A 17,717-nucleotide genomic window follows, 5' to 3' on the forward strand; every position below is an offset into this window, starting at 1 on the left:
CCCTAAAGGCACCATGCTCTCGCCCATCTTCTGGCCTCACCCCCTCCATCGACTTTACCCAGCTGACTCCATCTCATCCATCCTTCAGGTCTAAGCTTCTAAGTCCTTCTTAGAATAAGCCTTTCCCAACCAACCAAGTTATGGCTTAAATCCCTCTCCTTTTGGCTCCACTAAGACTCTGTGCGCCCTACCCCAAGGCACTTACCACACCGCTACAATTGTTATTTACTTGTGTGCCCCAACAAGACTGTGGGAACTATGTCTGTCTTAGGTACTGTTCCATCTCTGGTACCTAACATAGGACCTGGCAAAAATCCCCATTCAATGAGTGGATGTATCGTCGTTTTAAAGTAGTTATTGCCAGATGGCTGAACTTCAACAGCCTCTTGTCTCTCTACTTCCAGTCTCTCCAAGTTCCAATCCATCTGCTGCTAGTTTTCTTTCTTAATCAGTGGTTTAGTTTCCTTAGGTGCTACAGACACACTTCCTCATCCCCATGGGTCTTATTCTAGTTGGAGGTAACAAATGCAGGAGTAAGTAATGATGGCAGCACCTAAGGAAACTCTTGAAATCTCTCAATGGTTCCCTCCCCACTGTTCATATGAAGTCTTCTTCCTTAGCTGATTATGCAATGCTCTCCATAATCTAGTCTATTCTTCCCATTCAACCTCTCACCACTCAGCAGTAGGGACTCTTGAGTCCACATAGCTGGTCTCCTCACGGCCCCCAAACACACTCCACTTGTTCCAATTTCATGCCACTGGGTTACTCCTCTAGGAACTACATCCACCTTTTCTCCCTGCTACTTATTCAAACATAATCCAGCCTTCTGGACCCAGCAGAATCGCTTCTCCTTCAGAAGGCTTTCCTGACAGCTCTCTTAACTCTTAGAATCCTAACAGAACTCATCTGTATCACTCCTTCCGGCACTTGATAAAGTACCGACTACCGGGTTGCTCCTTCATTTTGTTTCCTTCAGCACCCAATGCATGGGGGTTGGGGGAAGGCAGATCTGGTGTTGTGGGAGAGCATCCTGGGCTAGGAAGTAGAACGCAGCTTACCACCTGCCTGCCAAGTATTTCATTCAGACACTCAACAAATAATCGACTGGCCACTTTCTCTGTGCCAGGCACCTGCCATGTCCAGGCCAGTAAGGGACAACTTTAACAACATTCGCTATAGGATTGTCAGCTACAGCTTGGCTCCTCTTCTTCTCCATTGTCTTATTCCAGACAATTTAAATAGCTCACAGTTTGGGGAATACTGAATTTGAAATAATAAGTTAGAAAACTTATTATCAACTTGTATGTAGCCTTAAACAATTTACTCAGCTTTGGTAACCTTCTCTGAAAGATGAGGACACTATGACTCATTTCCCAGGTAACTGGGAGGAGTGCAGACAACTGGTGAGAACATTATAAAGTACTATCACATGTTCATCACTTTGAACTTTTAGTATTAGGATAATAATGATAAACAGAGTACCCACTCAAAATTGGTGTAGGAAGAAATCACTAGTCAACACAGAGTCAGACATTTTAAAAGGAAAGCTTAAACTAGAAAAACTTTTTTTTTCCCAAAACCATAATCAAGTGACTATAATTTAAATGAGAACTTTTCAGAGGGAAGTAAGATCTCTTTTAGTTTTTACTTAGAAATAAAAAATTGTGCAAATCATGTGAATAATAAACCACCCACCTGAGGCTTGGTGAAGTCTCTGATTAAGCACCATTGAACAAAATGTTGTTGTGCAGCAAACAAGGTCTTTGCATCGGTCTTCTTGCAGTATACGCGAATTAGCTGCTCTGCAAATCTCTCTGGCAAAAGCTCTGAAACCTTTTCAAAGAAGAAAAGATTTCACTGTCATCTTGAATTCATACACCGAAGAGAGGTTAGCTGTTCCTAAGCTCCATTCTATTTTTTTTTTTTGAGATCTTATTTACTTATTTGAGAGACAGTGTGAGCGAGCAGGGAGAGGGACAAGTAGACTCCCCGCTGAGCACAGAGCCCAACATGGGGCACGATCCCAGGAACCTGGGATCATGACCTGAGCTGAAGTCAGATGCTTAACTGACTGAGCCACCCAAGTGCCCCAGCTCCCTTCCTGATGTTATTTAAAAACACCACAATGTTTTGCTGTTATATCCCAATTATCATCCAAAGAAAGGAATTCAAGGTAGTTGTCATACTGCAAAATGCCCCACAATTTTATGTCAATAAAAGACTAAAAGTTTGTATCATGTAATTATATGCAGACCAGACTCTCACCAAAAGATATGCAAGTAAGCACATTTAACTTTCATGACTTCAACCATACAACACTACTTTTCCCATCAGATTTATAACCTAGTCTTTAAACCAAAAACAGTGCTTTCATTTATTTTCAGCAAACAGGAAAAACTGGCTGCTAAGATGGTCTAGTCTACACAAAAGTCAGATATATTTAAGTTTTTTAAGACTTTTTTAAGATTTGAGAGCAAGTGCACAAGCGGGGGGGGAAGGGGCAGAGGAGAGGGAGAAGCCGACTCCCCATTAGCAGGGAACCCGACAATGGGGGGTTTGATCCCACGATCCTGGGATCATGAACTGAGAAGGCAAACACTTATCCGACTGAGTCACCCAGGGACCCCAATTTTTTTAAGATTGTATTTTTTCATTTATTTGAGAGAGAGAGCACATGTGAGCGGGGGGAGGGACAAAGGGAGAGGCAGAGAAATTCAAGGAGACTCTGAACTGAGCACAGAGCCCAACGCGGGGTTTGATCTCATGACCCCAAGACCATGACCTGAGCCGAAACCAAGAGTCGGATGCTCAACCAAATGAGCCACCCAGGCGCCCCCAGATATACTTTAATTTTAAAAATAATTCTTTTTTGGGATGCTTGGGTGACTCAGTCGTTAAGTGTCTGCCTTCGGTCATGATCCCAGGGTCCCAGGATCGAGCCCTGCATCAGGCTTCCTGCTCCGTGGGAGGCCTGCTTCTCCCTCTCCCACTCCCCCTGCTTGCGTTCCCTCTCTTGCTGTGTCTCTGTCAAATAAATAAATAAATAAAATCTTTAAAAATAAATAAATAAATAAATCTTAAAAAAAAATTTTACTATACACATTGACTTTAAGACCTAATCTGCATGTAAAACGCAGATTTATCCATAGATTTGCAAAATGCCACTACAGTCTATTTGTTTTACCTAAGTAGTTACCTGATCTTTAGTTATCATGACTGCTTTGCTGAGGTCACTCTTACAATAGAAGCGAACATGGTCAATAGGATTCTTGTCTTCCATTCCATAATCCATGTTGATAACCTTAATAAAAGGAATAAATTAGTGATCACTCACATAATAGAATTGAATTCAGGGTTGTAGGAGCATCACAAGAAATGGAGCAGAGCTCTCTGGAGGTTCAGAAATAAGGCACTGATAAGGTAGCTCACAGTAGAATAAAAATAACTCTGGTGCATGTGCCATAGGGATTTGGTCTTGAAATCTGGATGGGGTGGGGGAGATTATTTGTGCTTTCAACGTAAGTAGGGTGTAAAGTCTCTGCCTATGTGACAGCCACTGTGACAGGTCCTGTAGGTACAAGGAAACTTGATACACTCCCAGTGCCCACAGCATGTGTGGCCTAGACTGAGGTTGAACAAATAATTATAAAAGTAATGTCTAAAAGAAGATGTGGTATATATACACAATGGAATATTATGCAGCCATAAAAAGGAATGAGATCTTGCCATTTGCAACAACGTGGATGGAACTGGAGGGTGTTATGCTGAGTGAAAGAAGTCAATCAGAGAAAGACATGTATCATATGACCTCACTGATACGAGGAATTCTTAATCTCAGGAAACAAACGGAGTGTTGCTGGAGTGGTGGGGGGTGGGAGGGATGGGGTGGCTGGGTGATAGACATTGGGGAGGGTATGTACTATGGTGAGCGCTGTGAATTGTGCAAGACTGTTGAATCACAGATCTGTACTTCTGAAACAAATAATGCAACATATGTTAAGAAAAAAGAAAAAGAAGAAGATAGCAGGAGGGAAAGAATGAAGGGGAGTAAGTGGGAGGGGGAGACAAACCATGAGAGATGATGGACTCTGAAAAACAAACTGAGGGTTCTAGAGGGGAGGGGGATGGGGGGATGGGTTAGCCTGGTGATGGGTATTAAAGAGGGCACGTTCTGCATGGAGCACTGGGTGTTATGCACAAACAATGAATCATGGAACACTACATCAAAAACTAATGATGTAATGTATGGTGATTAACATAACAATTAAAAAAAAAAAAAAAAAAGAGTAAGCACTGGAGCCAGACTGCCCAGGTTCAAACAGTGGTTCCAGTACTTACGTGTGTAATCTTGAAAAAACTGTTTGATCTCTAAAAAAAAAAAAAAAAAAAAAAAAAAAAGTAACGCTCTAACTACATTTGTTCTAAGAGCTACCAAGGAGAAGCAAAGGGTGCTGTGAAACTTTGGAACCAGGGAGCCTAGTAGTCTGGGGCTCCCTGGAAATGACTGGGCATGTTTTCCTGGGAAAGTGAGCAGGAATTAGCCAGGTCTATCTATGTGGGAAGGAAACGAATTCCAGGCAGAAGAAACAGCTCTGAGGCACGGGGCTGCCATGGTCCACTGGGTTAAGTAACACTGAAGTCACTGGCGAACTTGGAAGAATAGTTCTCGTATGGTGATGGCGACAGACAAAAGGTTCAGGAGTAAATGAGAAATAATAAAAGAGAAGACAACTCTTAGAAGCTTGACTGTTGAAAGATGCATGAGAGAAGAATGTGGAGAGGAACGTAGTACCTGGGAAAGGTAAGGGAGTTGTGGCGGTGGGGGGGGGGGCAAGTTTTCAATGAACTGGACCCTAAAGAAGAGGAGAGAAGTGAAGAGTACGACGTTTGCTGTTTTCCTGAGATGAAAGTCTGTTTAACTGTTGCTGGGGAAGTTAGAAAGAGAGGACAGAATGGACCCTGGGGTTCCACAGAAATGCTAAGATGAATGGCTCTATGGTGTACTGCTCAATGTCATAGCCACTAACCACATGCAGCTTTTTAATTTTAAAGTTATTAACATTAAATACAATAAAAAATTTACTCAGTTGCAGTAGTGATGTTTCAAATGCTTAACAGCCGTGTGTAGCTGGTGGCTACCAAAATGGACAGCACAATTATACCGAACATTTCCAGCATCACAGAAAGTTCTACCAGACAGCCCTGGTCTAGAACACAAGTAAAAGGATTACTCTTAGCCTTTGATAAGAAGAGAGACATTTTCCCATTGCCAGAGGGAAGGCTGGACACAGCTGCAGATGGAGGCTTATTCGGTGTGTGTAGGTTCGGTGTGTTCCTATCTAATGGCCTATATTTTATCTCTGAAATAAGGGCCAAAATGGGGTTAGTCCCAGTGAATACAGTTGTGGGCAGGGAACAGGGCTGGAGGTCTGAGAAGAGTGGAGATGGTTTGAAATAGTCATTATGGACACTGGGAGAATTGCACTAAGCCTACCAGAAGTCCAGAGGGCCCAACGAAGCCTGGGGACTATGAACTGCCATTCAGCCTTTTGCTGGGTAGATGCGAAGAAAGGCAAGGGAGTAGAGGGTAATTGTAGAAAATGACTGAATCTATCACAGAATCTAAGAGTGGGAGAGAAGTAGAGATAGGTCATTGACAAGCTGGAAGAAAGTGAGGAGACAATAAACGAGAAGTCCTGAAGAGCAAGGAACAAGCACATAAGGAAAAAGGGGATTTGAGGACAGGCAGGATGCTTAAAAATCAGTGATTTTTAGAGGAAAGGTATTTTCAAATATCGGTATGGTTCAGAATGTAATCTGCTGAGTGTTGGCCGAGGTGGAGTAGGTAAGGTCACCGAGGATAAGGATGAAGAGATCAACCAGAATTGGCCAGCCTTGTGGACTATGAAGCCACCAAGGACCAGTGCAGGAACTAGAACAGGGAGAAAAGCTCTAAACCAGCCCCAAATCTTCAACTAAGAGGACAGCAGGTCGGGAGATGCCGGTCTCAGAGGAACAGGGACCTTGCACAGGGCCTTGAAGTGATGCTAGGGAACGCGAGGACTGATGGGCAGGAAGGCCTCCTGACCTCGAGGACCACGCTCTTCCCGAAGGGGCTGCAGAAGCATCAGGTTCTCAGGGAACAGCCAGGAGGCAGCAAGGGCAAAGAGAGCCAACAAGGAGGCTGAGGACCCAGGGAAGCGTGTTAACTACGGTGTGGAAGAGCTCCACGGACAGGACTGGGAGAAAGGGAGGGTCCGAAAATAAGAGGGGGAAAAACTAGAGTAATGGGGTGATGGTGGTACAGAAAAGAACAGACGATAAGAGGAGCTTACCCTGTGACTGGTTCCTGAAGAAAACAAACAAACAAACATGGTCTATGAAGTTCCTGCCAGTACCTTGGAGAGGAAAGAAGACACTGAGGCTCAGCTCTGGTCCCGAAGTCAGACCAGGGGTGTGTCTCCCAGCGTGTGTGTGCTACTGGCTTTGAGAGCTGCAGTGAGGGTTCTGCACGCCTCTACCTGGGAGGCAGCAACGGCTCAGTCTCCCCATGAACCCAGGGCTGGTGCTATCCTAGGCTTCTCTCCTGGGTACTGTTTCACGTGGGGAGGGACCCAATGTAGCCTTGACACTGTGACACATCATGGTAAGGTATGAACACTAATCAAATTTTCAGGAGTGCCCCCAGCTCTTTGGTATTTATTTCCTTGGTTTTAGACAAGAAATAAAAGGCAATACCTATTTACTCCAAAACATATATAACTAGAAATTCCTCCTTAAAGCAGATTTGATAAAACGGTTATTTTTCTAGAAGGGCAATACTATAATAGTTGGAGTTCCCATTCTTAACCAAGGAAGGACTCAAAGGCAAAATGTAGCTACAGATCAACAACTATGAATCTTTCATTCTAAATAGCAAAATTAAGTTTTATAGCCCATTAAGTAATCATAAAAGTTACTACACACAGTCTTAAAAGGAGGCACATATAGTAAAATGTACCACATAAATATATTACACTGTCAAACTAAAATTGAGAGGCTAATACATAAGACATTTAATTAGCAAATTGCTTTCTCAGAATACAAAAGGGCTTTACCCATCTTCACCCCATCTTCACCCATCTTTTTCTGATTATGAAACTCTTCTACCATACTCACTCTAAAAAAAAAAGTACCTGCAACTCCATCACCCGGGTAGAAACCATGTTAACGTTTTACCAATACATCCAGAATGTTTTTCAGTGTGCTCACTATACACACATGTGTATATACATTTAAAGAAACAAAAATAAAATCATTCTGAATGTATTACTTTTTTAGTTATAAATATCTTTCATGTTAAGAACAATTTTTAATGTTTGCATTATTCCACTATATTTCCTATTGAGAGATATATCCTTTCCCCCCCTTATTTTACACTATAATAATGCCACAATATATAGATTTGTGCTTGTTTTTTGTTTTTGTTTGTTTTTTTTTCAAAACTGATCATCTCCTTACAACAAATACCTAGAATGAAATTGCTGGGTTGGTTAACATCGACCCTAATATGGTCTCCTGTATCAATTTACATTCCCATTTTCACATACCTCTATCATAACAAAATCTTATAGAATTTTTTGTTCTGACATGTCTGATAGTCAAAAAAAATCTTTCATTGCTCCATCAATTTGCCTTTAGGTTAAAGCAAACTTAATCATGTGTGTGCTGTCTTCTCCTATGTCTCTTCAAGTACTTCTGATCCTATATTCATTAGCAGATTGCGCTTTGAGAGAAAAACCAGATGGGAGGTCAGGGATTGACTAGGATAGTGCACTGAACTGAGAGCAATGCAGACCCTCAAGTAAAGCACTGAGGGAAAGGGAGGACATGTGACAGCCCAGGGAAAACATTCGGGAGAGTAAGTTCTTTCAGAATCTCAGAAACTCAGAAATTCAGAAAATCCCTTTATTCTGGTGTAATTTCATCTAAAGAAACAGGAAACCATAGCCTGATCTGCAGGTGTGAGGCACTTCAACCCTCAGCCAAGTGACTAGACTGGGTCCAAGGACAATTCACTCATTGTATCCCTTGGTAAAGAATGGTTATGGAGAGATCACCCTTCACCAAAGATGCGTCAACAAGAAAAACAGCAAATGAGAGGCTTATGGAAAAAAATTCATGGGCAACACTGTCCCAAGATTTCAGAGGAGTAGAACTCTGAAAAGTGGCTCCTATAAGAAACAAAAGAAAATGTGAAGAAGCCATTTGATAGTCTTGTTAGGATACAGGACACTACAGCCTCTATGAAGGAGCTAAAAAGTCTTTTTCCTTTGTATGCATAGACAATTTAAAAAAAATAATTGGCATAGATTACTTTTGTGATCAAGAAAACATTCAAAAATCAATATATGCAATGTTCTGCTAACCACATGATCACGATTACATTGAAAATATCAATGTCAAAGAAAATTTAAAAAACTGGCTAATGTTGATTCTTTGAGCTCACAGGTGATTCTTTTCCTTCCTTCTATTTTTCTGTATTTTCCAAATTTTCTTTAATGAACATGTAATACTTTTATAATGGAACGGGGGAGGCTTTAATCTTAAAAAAATGTCTTAGTATATTATCGGGCTAACTACTTACATCCACTATTAAATCTTCAGCCTTCAGTTCAGCTTCCAGCACTACGTCACTAGGTTTAGCATTGGCAATTTCCTCTGGAAGGCATTTATAGTCTTCCTAGAAAAGACAAGACTCCTCATGTTAGAACCCCAGTTTTTCATCATTAAGTGTTTATGCCACAAAAGGTTCCCTCTCTGAAAATGGCACTTTACTAGGAAAAGTGAGTAGAGATAGCCCTAACAAATACGTGGCTTCTGCTTCTGCCATCCTTCAAACAAACCACAATAGAGTGATTCTCTTAACAAAATTTTCACATTAAAAAAAAATGTGGCATTGACCTATTAGTAAAATAAGAGGAAAGTGTTAGGAGGCAGGGTGTGGTTATCAGTATGGCTCATGTTACTGGCTTTCTGGCAAAGAGAAAAACCTTCCACAAGCAAGAGGGGAAAACAGATATAGATACTTGGCATGCACCATCTGGGAGAACCTGATATAGTGTGAAAGAAGAAATTATGAACAGCAGGTCCTTAGCGTCTCCGTGAAGCTCATGCAGATACCATATTTTGAGGCCCCATTTTCTTGCCATTGGATCTAGCCAAAATTTGGGAGGCCCCCCCTCACTTCTGGGATGAGACAGTAAAGGTTTGGACCAAGTCAGACTTGGCTTTGAATACTGGCTCACTAGTGCTTCCATAGGCAAGTTATTTAATCTCTCCCAAGCCTCAGTTCCTTCATCTACAGGATCAAAGAACACGTTATTGATGAGAAGATTAAGTAAAAATGAATGTAAAGGGCTTAGAACAGAGTTGTGGTATTATAATGGTTAATGGTTTCCTCTTGGAGGACAAATGGAAGAGAGAGACCTTTCACTACTGGAAAGGTGTTTGACAACTTACCCTTTCAATTTTTGTTTTTCCCTTTGGCTTAGTCTCACCCACATACTTGTATAGATTACGGTATTCGATTTTTCTTAAAATCTCTCGTGCTGCATCCAGTTTTGGATCAGAAGAATATAAAATCTCCAGAAAAATGTTATCTGCCAATTTGATAAAATTTCAGTTAGATTAAGACGAAAAAAAAAGATTTAAGAAGACTCATACACTATTGTACTTCTGAAATGATTTCAAGTGGACATTTAAATGTAAGCACAGTAGAACATTCAGTGTCTTGGATTTGCTTCACGATAATCTAGTGAACGGGAGAGGGTAGAGATTAAGCAAGACTGTACTGAATTGATGGCTTACAGCTGGGTGATGGGAAATAGGGGTGTATTACTTTGTTGTTATGTTTTGTTTTCTTAAAGAGAATATTTAAGTAATTATAAAATTATGTCTAAGATCTGCTTCAAAATAGCATAGTATCTTTTTATTTTTATTTTTTTTTAAAGATTTTTATTTATTTATTGAGAGAGAGAGAGAGAATGGTAGAGAGAGAGCATGAGAGGGAAGAAGGTCAGAGGGAGAAGCAGACTCCCCGCTGAGCAGGGAGCCCGATGCGGGACTCGATCCTGGGACTCCAGGATCGTGACCTGAGCCGAAGACAGTCGCTTAACCAACTGAGCCACCCAGGCGCCCTAGCATAGTATCTTTTTAAAAAATTTTTTTATTGTCATGTTAATCACCATACATTACATCATTAGTTTTTGATGTAGTGTTCCATGATTCATTGTTTGTGCATAACACCCAGTGCTCCACACAGAACGTGCCCTCTTTAATACCCATCACCAGGCTAACCCATCCCCCTACCCCCCTCCCCTCTAGAACCCTCAGTTTGTTTTCCAGAGTCCATCATCTCTCATGGTTCGTCTCCCCCCCCGACTTACTCCCCTTCATTCTTTCCCTCCTAAAATAGCATAGTATCTTATGGAAGTGGTTGGATAGAGCAGATGACGCAATATTGCTGTGCTGATAATTGTTGCAACTAAGTGATGGGTACGAGGAATTTGTAAATTTCATAATAAAAAGTTTTGTAATGTTCCATTCCATGATAAAAGCAGAAGTTGGTTCTTTTTTCTTTTAAGATTATATTTTATTTTTTAAGATTTTATTTTTGGGGCACCTGGGTGGCTCAGTTATACATCTGACTCCGACTCTTGGTTTCAGCTCAGGTAATGATCTCAGGATCATGGGATTGAGCCCAGTGTCATTGGGCTCTTTGCTTACCAGGGAGTCTGCTTCTCTCCCTCTGCGTCCCCCCACCCCCATTTGCATTCTCTCTCTCTCTCTAAAATAAATAAATGTTTTTATTAAAAGTTCTTTTTTAAAAAATATTTTTTTCATTTATTTGCCAGAGAGAGAGAGAGAGAAAGAGCACAAACAAGGAGCCCAATGTGGGATTTGATCCCAGAACCCTGGGATCATGACCTGAGCTGAAGGCAGCCACTTAACCGACTGAGCCACCCATGTGCCCCAAATAAAAAAAAAAAAAAAAAAAAGATTTTATTTTTAAGTAATCTCTACACCTAATGTGGGGCTCAAACTTACAACCCTGTGACCAAGAGTCTCTTGCCCTACTGAATCAGCTAGGCACCCCAGAAGTTAATTTTCTTTTCTTTTATTCCTCCGACTTATTTTGAAAAATTTCGAAATAAAATACCTTTCACCTAAATCCATCAACTGTTAACATTTTTCTACATATGCATACACTGTGTATGTGTATACACACAATTTTTTTGCACACGCACAAATTTTTGATGAAATATTTGAAAATTACAGACGTCAAGACCCTTCACTACTAAATACTTCTGCATGTATCTCCCAAGAACAAGAACATTCTTCTACATAACCACTATCAAGTGCCAAAAAATTAAAGACTGATATAAAAATATCTAACATAACAGTCTATATTTGAATTTGCTTAATTGTTGAAATAATGCAATTTATGGAATTATGTTGCTGGATAGAGAAACCAATCAAGCATTATGGATGACATTAGTTGTCATATCCATTAGTCTCCTTTAATCTAAAACTAAATAATTCCCCTGACTTGTTTCATGATGTTGACATTTTAGAAAAGTTTAGACGCTCATTTTGGACAATGTCTCACACTTTGAACTTGTCTGTTTCTTTACCATTAGATTCAGGTTAAACACTATTGTCAAGAACACAGATGTGCCTGGCTTGGGGCACCTGGGTGGCTCAGATTGTTAAGCATCTGCCTTCGGCTCAGGTCATGATCCCAGGGTCCTGGGATCGAGCCCCACATCTGGCTCCTAGCTCCTGGCTCGGTGGGGAGCCTGATTCTCCCTCTCCCCTGCTCATGCTCTCTCTCTCTATCTCTGTCTCAACTGAATAAATAAAATCTTAAAAAAAAAAAAAAGAACACAGATGTGCCTGGCTCAATGCATCAGGAGTCACATAATGAGATGTTACCATTATTGGTTGTTAAAATTCCATCAGTTGGTTAAGGCAATAATCCCAGCTTTCTCTATTATAAATGTATTTTTCCTTTTGTAATTAACAAATAATCCACAGGGTAATATTTTGAGACTGTATAATTATCCCAGTAAGTTTTCAGCCAATGGCTTAGCATTAATTGGTAATCGTTGACTGAATCAATTATTGCATTTTGCAATATGAGTTTTACCAAAAATGCTTTTTCTTGGCAAAATAAAATATTAACAGCCTTATGTCATTCACCTCACTGATGTGTATACATTCCTCCCTAATCAATCTATGGTTAACACATTCCTCATCCTCTCAGTGATGCTTTTTACAAACCACCTGTCCATCTATAGTTTTTATTATTTCTTTACATATTATTATACACACAGTTTGAAAAACAGCAATTTTACTTTAACATAGTAAGGCCACACTTTTCTAATCCATGCCTTTAGCTACCCTATTCCTGGGTGAATTAATGGAATGCTTCCCCCATCACAGGATCTCACTTCTTTTTATTTTTTTTAAGTAATCTCTACACCCAAAATGGGGCTTAAACTCACAGCCCTAAGATCAAGAGTCACCTGCTCTACCAACTGAGCCAACCGGGCGTCCCGCACTTCTTTTTTTAATTTAATTTATTTTTAAGTATTCTCTATGCCCAACACAGGGCTTGAGCTCATGACCCCAGTATCAAGAGTCACATGCTCCACTGAGTGAGCCAGCCAGGTGCCCCAAAATCTCACTTCTTGAAAGCCTACTAATCTCCAAGATTCATCTTAAAAGGCACCTCACTGTGAAATCTTCCTCAATCCAACCAAACTAGAGATGTAATTCCTCCTTCCTTTGAACCCCACAGAATTTTACTGATGGTATTTCTTATGCCTTTTACCTTATTCTTATAAGGTACAGGCTTTTAGGTGGACTTACATTTTCATTTCTGTTGGGTAAGCAGGTAGAAGCGGAATTATTGGATCATAGGATAAACATACATTTATATGAAAATGCTAAACTTTTTCAAAGTGACTGTACCATTTGCCCCACTAGCCATGTGGGAAAGCTCTATTTGTTCCACATATTTGTGTTCAGAAAAGAGTTATGTATGAAAGTTAAGGACACTGCTTGTATGTTAAACTGAATAACTGTATATCACTCTAAAATAGTATAAGCAACATTCAACTTTGGAGTCAGAAGACTTGAGTTTAGCTTTGCCATTTATTAGAAGAAGTTGCTTTCCCTCACTTGGCCTCTGTTTCCTCATTTGAGGAGGTGGTTTTTTTCTTTTTAAGATTTTATTTGTCAGAGGGAGAGAGAGAGAGAGAACACAAGCATGGGGAGCAGCATGCAGAGGGAGAAGCAGGCTCCCCACTGAGCAAGGAGCCTGATGCAGGCTCGATCCCAGGACCCTGGGATAATGACCTGAGCCGAAGGCAGACGCTTAACTGCCTGAGCCACCCAGGCACCCCTTGAGGAGTTTTAAGTAAATTTTAAATTTAACATTCTGGGCGCCTGGGTGGCTCAGTTGGTTAAGCGACTGCCTTCGGCTCAGGTCATGATCCTGGAGTCCCGGGATCGAGTCCCACATCGGGCTCCCTGCTCAGCAGGGAGTCTGCTTCTCCCTCTGACCCTTACCCCTCTCATGTGCTCTCTCTCTCTCTCATTCTCTCTCTCTCGAATAAATAAATAAAATCTTTAAAAAAATAAATAAATAAATTTAACATTCTATCATTCCAATTTAATTAAGGGATTTCAGGATAAGGGGGCTTGCAGAGGAAGGAAGGGAAGTAAGGTCCACCTATTGCTTAGGAATACTGAAGGATAAAGACTAATGTAAGAAAATGGTTACCTAAGACAGTGGTCATAACATTTGCAATGCTTAAGATAGCCAACTTCCATGCAGGCTGAAGCATTTATAGGAATATTTATAGGAACATTTATAAATAGGAAACTAGGAAGCAGAGAGGACAGATAAACTATGTTCATATGATGAACTATTACTCAGCAATAAAAAGGAATAAACTAGTGATGCATGCAGTCTGGATGAATCTCAAATACTCAACATTGAGTAAAAAGGAGCCCTACAGAGAGGAGTACACACTGTATGATTCCATTTATATAAAAGTCTAGAACAGGGGCGCCTGGCTGGCTCAATTGGAAGAACATGCGACTCTTGATCTCAGTGTCCTGAGTTTGAGCCCCATGTTGAGTGTAGAGATTATTAAAAATAAATAAACTTAAAAAAAGCCTAGGGCGCCTGGGTGGCTCAGTTGGTTAAGCAACTGCCTTCGGCTCAGGTCATGATCCTGGAGTCCGGGATCGAGTCCCACATCAGGCTCCCTGCTCAGCGGGGAGTCTGCTTCTCCCTCTGACCCTCTTCCCTCTTGTGCTCTCTATCTCTCATTCTCTCTCTCTCAAGTAAATAAATAAAATCTTTAAAAAAAAAGTCTAGAATTGGCAAGTTGTGGTTGTTTCTAGGGGTGAGGCGGGGGCAGGAATTGACTGGGAAGAAGTATAATAGAACTTTCTAAGGAGAAGATGAAGTTCTGTATCTTGCATATGTCAAAACACTAGCAAATGTATGTAAGATTTGTACATTTATACAAATTGCATGTGAATTTTACATTAAAAGGAAAAAATCTAAAATTAATTGTTGAACTTTAGTTAATCTGCATGCTAAGGGAGTTAAGGTAAAGTGTAGTGGTATCTGCAATTTATTTTTTTTTAAAGATTTTATTTATTTGACAGAGGGAGAGAGAGCACAAGCAGGGGGAGTGGCAGGCAGAGGGAGAGGGAGAAGCAGGCTCTCCACAGAGCAGGGAGCCTGAGGCAGGGCTTGATCCCAGAACCCTGGGGTCATGACTTGAGCTGAAGGCAACTGCTTAACTGTCTGAACCACCCAGGTGCCCCATGCAATTTACTTTAAAATGCATCAAAATTGGGGCACCTGGGCGGTTCAGTCAGTTGAGCGTCCGACTCTTGGTTTCGGCTCATGTCATGACCTTAGGGTCCTGGGATCGAGCCCCATGTTGGGCTCTGCACCCAGCAGGGAGTTTGCTGGAGATCTTCCCCCATCATGCACGCACACACACATGCACACTTTCTCTCTTCCTAAAAATAATCTCTTTTTAAAAATTAAAAAAAAAACTTTAAAATGCATCAAAATTAAGATGGATTAATAAGATGGATAAAATAAGATGGATTAATAAGATGGATGGTAAATGATAGATAAGTAATAAAGCAACTTCAGTAAATGCTAGAATTTAGGGGGTGAATGGTAAGTGATAAGTAATAAAGCAAGTTCAGTAAATTCTAGAATTTCGGGGGTGAGTGTACAAGTGTTCACTGTAAAATTCTTTCAACACTGTTGTAGGTTTTCAACACTTCCCAGTAAGTGGAAAAACATTCTAAAAAATTAAAAAACAAGAACTGGAGACTTCTAGATAAAGTAAGTTGACTTTTGGAAAAGCAGCAAAGGTAACATGGCAAAGGCTCACATGGACTTATTCCTTCCAGGTCAGGTAGTTAAGGCCAATAAGGATTATAGCAATGCTCCGAATAGTATGCAAGAAAGATAAGATTATCCCTGTCTCAAATGATGACAGCTGGAAAGTCCATATGCTTGTTCTCCCATACTCTGGCAGATAAAGCACAAAAATGTGACCTAATATTTTATCTGGCATTTTTGACATTAATACAATATCCAAGTGCATAATCAGTGGATTCAAAAAAAAAAAAATCAGTGGATTCATCTCACTGAACAGGGTAAAAGCCAGTTTGGGCATTATAGAACCTTCACGGTGAGTAAGAGCTCTGTACAATCATGTGGTAAGATCACATTAAACTGTATACTTTATGTTTTGTCAGTTAACCCAAAAGTGCATAAAATCCCCAATTCATTTCTTTTCACCAAGAGATGGTAGAAATGTAATATAATGTTACAGGATAAATTGTTAGAACTGGCTTCTGATGAAGACCGAAGATGACTTTTTTTTTTTTAAGATGACTTTTGGCATCATCTGCTTCATTATGAACAAAGTTAAAAATAGGCCCCAACTTGCTCAAATTGTTATATAACCTCATCTTTCATTCCTACCAACACAACAGTGGGAGGTTAGTATCAACTATGATGTTATTAAAACAAAACAGAGAAACAATTTAGATACACATTATCCCCTGTGAGGGACTGTGTCACCTAATCTAGATTAAGAAGGAAAATCACTTGTTATATTATAAACCTTAAATACTGATATACACAATGTTCTGAGTGTGCACAAAGATAGCTAATATGAGGAATCACTGTTTCACTTCTAATTTTTGATTTATTTATGATTAGAATATGACTAAAAAGTTACAAGTGTAATAGGGACTCTGCATTACCTACACACATATTTTTAAAGAATAATATATATAACTTTTCTTATTTAAATTTTTGTTTCTTTTGATTAAATTTATTGAAATATATAAGTCTGTCAAACTCAATACTAAATATTTGGGCTTGTATTTTGTATGTCCTGCCCCCCCTATTTCATTTTACTGGTAATTCATTTTTAGTGTTCTACAAAAGTATCAATCTGCGAATGGTTGGACATGAAGAATACTGGTTCTTCAAAGAGAGTCTCAGAGGAACTGGTATGGGTCTCATTCTGGCAGCGGGCTGCAGAATCGAGCAGTGATGGAAGAGTAGTAGTACCACTCACAGGAACCTCATGGAAAGTGATCTTGGCTGTCTTAGGCCACTGAGCTTGTGTTGTTTTTGCTCATTTTAAGAATCTCCAGCCTTGAGTGCCTAGGTGGCTCAGTTGGTTAAGCATCTGCCTTTGGCTCAAGTCATGGTCCCAGAGTCCTGGCATCGAGTCCCACATCAGGCTTCCTGCTCAGCGGGTAGTCTGCTTCTCCCTCTGCCGTTCACCCTGCTTGTGCTCTCGCTCGCTCGCTCTCTATTTCTCTTTCAAATAAATAAAATCTTTTTTTTTTTAAAGATTTTTTATTTATTTATTCAATAGAGGGAGACAGCGAGAGAGGGAACACAAGCAGGAGGCGTGGGAGAGGGAGAAGCAGGCTTCCTGCTGAGCAGGGAGCCCGATGCGGGGCTTGATCCCAGGACCCTGGGATCATGACCTGAGCCGAAGGCAGACGCTTAACGACTGAGCCACGCAGGCGCCCCAAATAAATAAAATCTTAAAAAAAAAAAAAAAAAGAATCTCCAGCCTTTCCACGGATTCTACAAGCTATGTGACTGCTTTCTAATTTTCTTCTTTTTTTTTTTTTAAAGATTTTATTTATTTGAGAGAGAGAGAATGAGAGATAGAGAGCACGAGAGGGGGGAGGGTCAGAGGGAGAAGCAGACTCCCCGCTGAGCAGGGAGCCCAACGTGGGACTCGATCCCGGGACCCCAGGATCACGACCCGAGCCGAAGGCAGTCGCTTAACCAACTGAGCCACCCAGGTGCCCTCTAACTTTCTTCTTAAACACAATCAGTTTCATGATATGCAACTAAGAACTGCAACTGGTACATACTTTTTTGTCTACTCCTTTTGCTTTGTTGATCTTTATTGCTCAGTCTGCACTTCCCCATGTGAAATAACCAGCTGCAACTCCTTCACCTCTCCCTTCCCACCCTAAGCTGCAGGTTTCATTTCTGCTTTAGTGTGGCAAAATGTTCCTGGTTCCCTGTGTTTTACAACAAAAATAATGTTAAAAGGGCGAGTCTGCTATTAGTCCAGCTGTAT

At 40.6% G+C, this 17,717-nt stretch overlaps 1 protein-coding gene across 1 annotated transcript in view; it reads right to left on the reverse strand.

Moving 5' to 3' along the window:
- Nucleotides 1-17,717, reverse strand: part of SAMHD1 (SAM and HD domain containing deoxynucleoside triphosphate triphosphohydrolase 1) — a 57,191-nt gene that overhangs the window by 3,009 nt on the left and 36,465 nt on the right. The window contains exons 12-15 of the mRNA XM_027621825.2: nt 9,505-9,644; nt 8,630-8,725; nt 3,200-3,304; nt 1,699-1,836 (exon numbers count right to left, since the gene is read on the reverse strand). Coding sequence (XP_027477626.2) covers nt 1,699-1,836; nt 3,200-3,304; nt 8,630-8,725; nt 9,505-9,644 — 479 coding nt within the window. The remainder of the gene's footprint in view (nt 1-1,698; nt 1,837-3,199; nt 3,305-8,629; nt 8,726-9,504; nt 9,645-17,717) is intronic.

This window comes from Zalophus californianus, chromosome 8, assembly GCF_009762305.2.
Source record: "Zalophus californianus isolate mZalCal1 chromosome 8, mZalCal1.pri.v2, whole genome shotgun sequence".
Lineage (NCBI taxonomy): Eukaryota > Metazoa > Chordata > Mammalia > Carnivora > Otariidae > Zalophus > Zalophus californianus.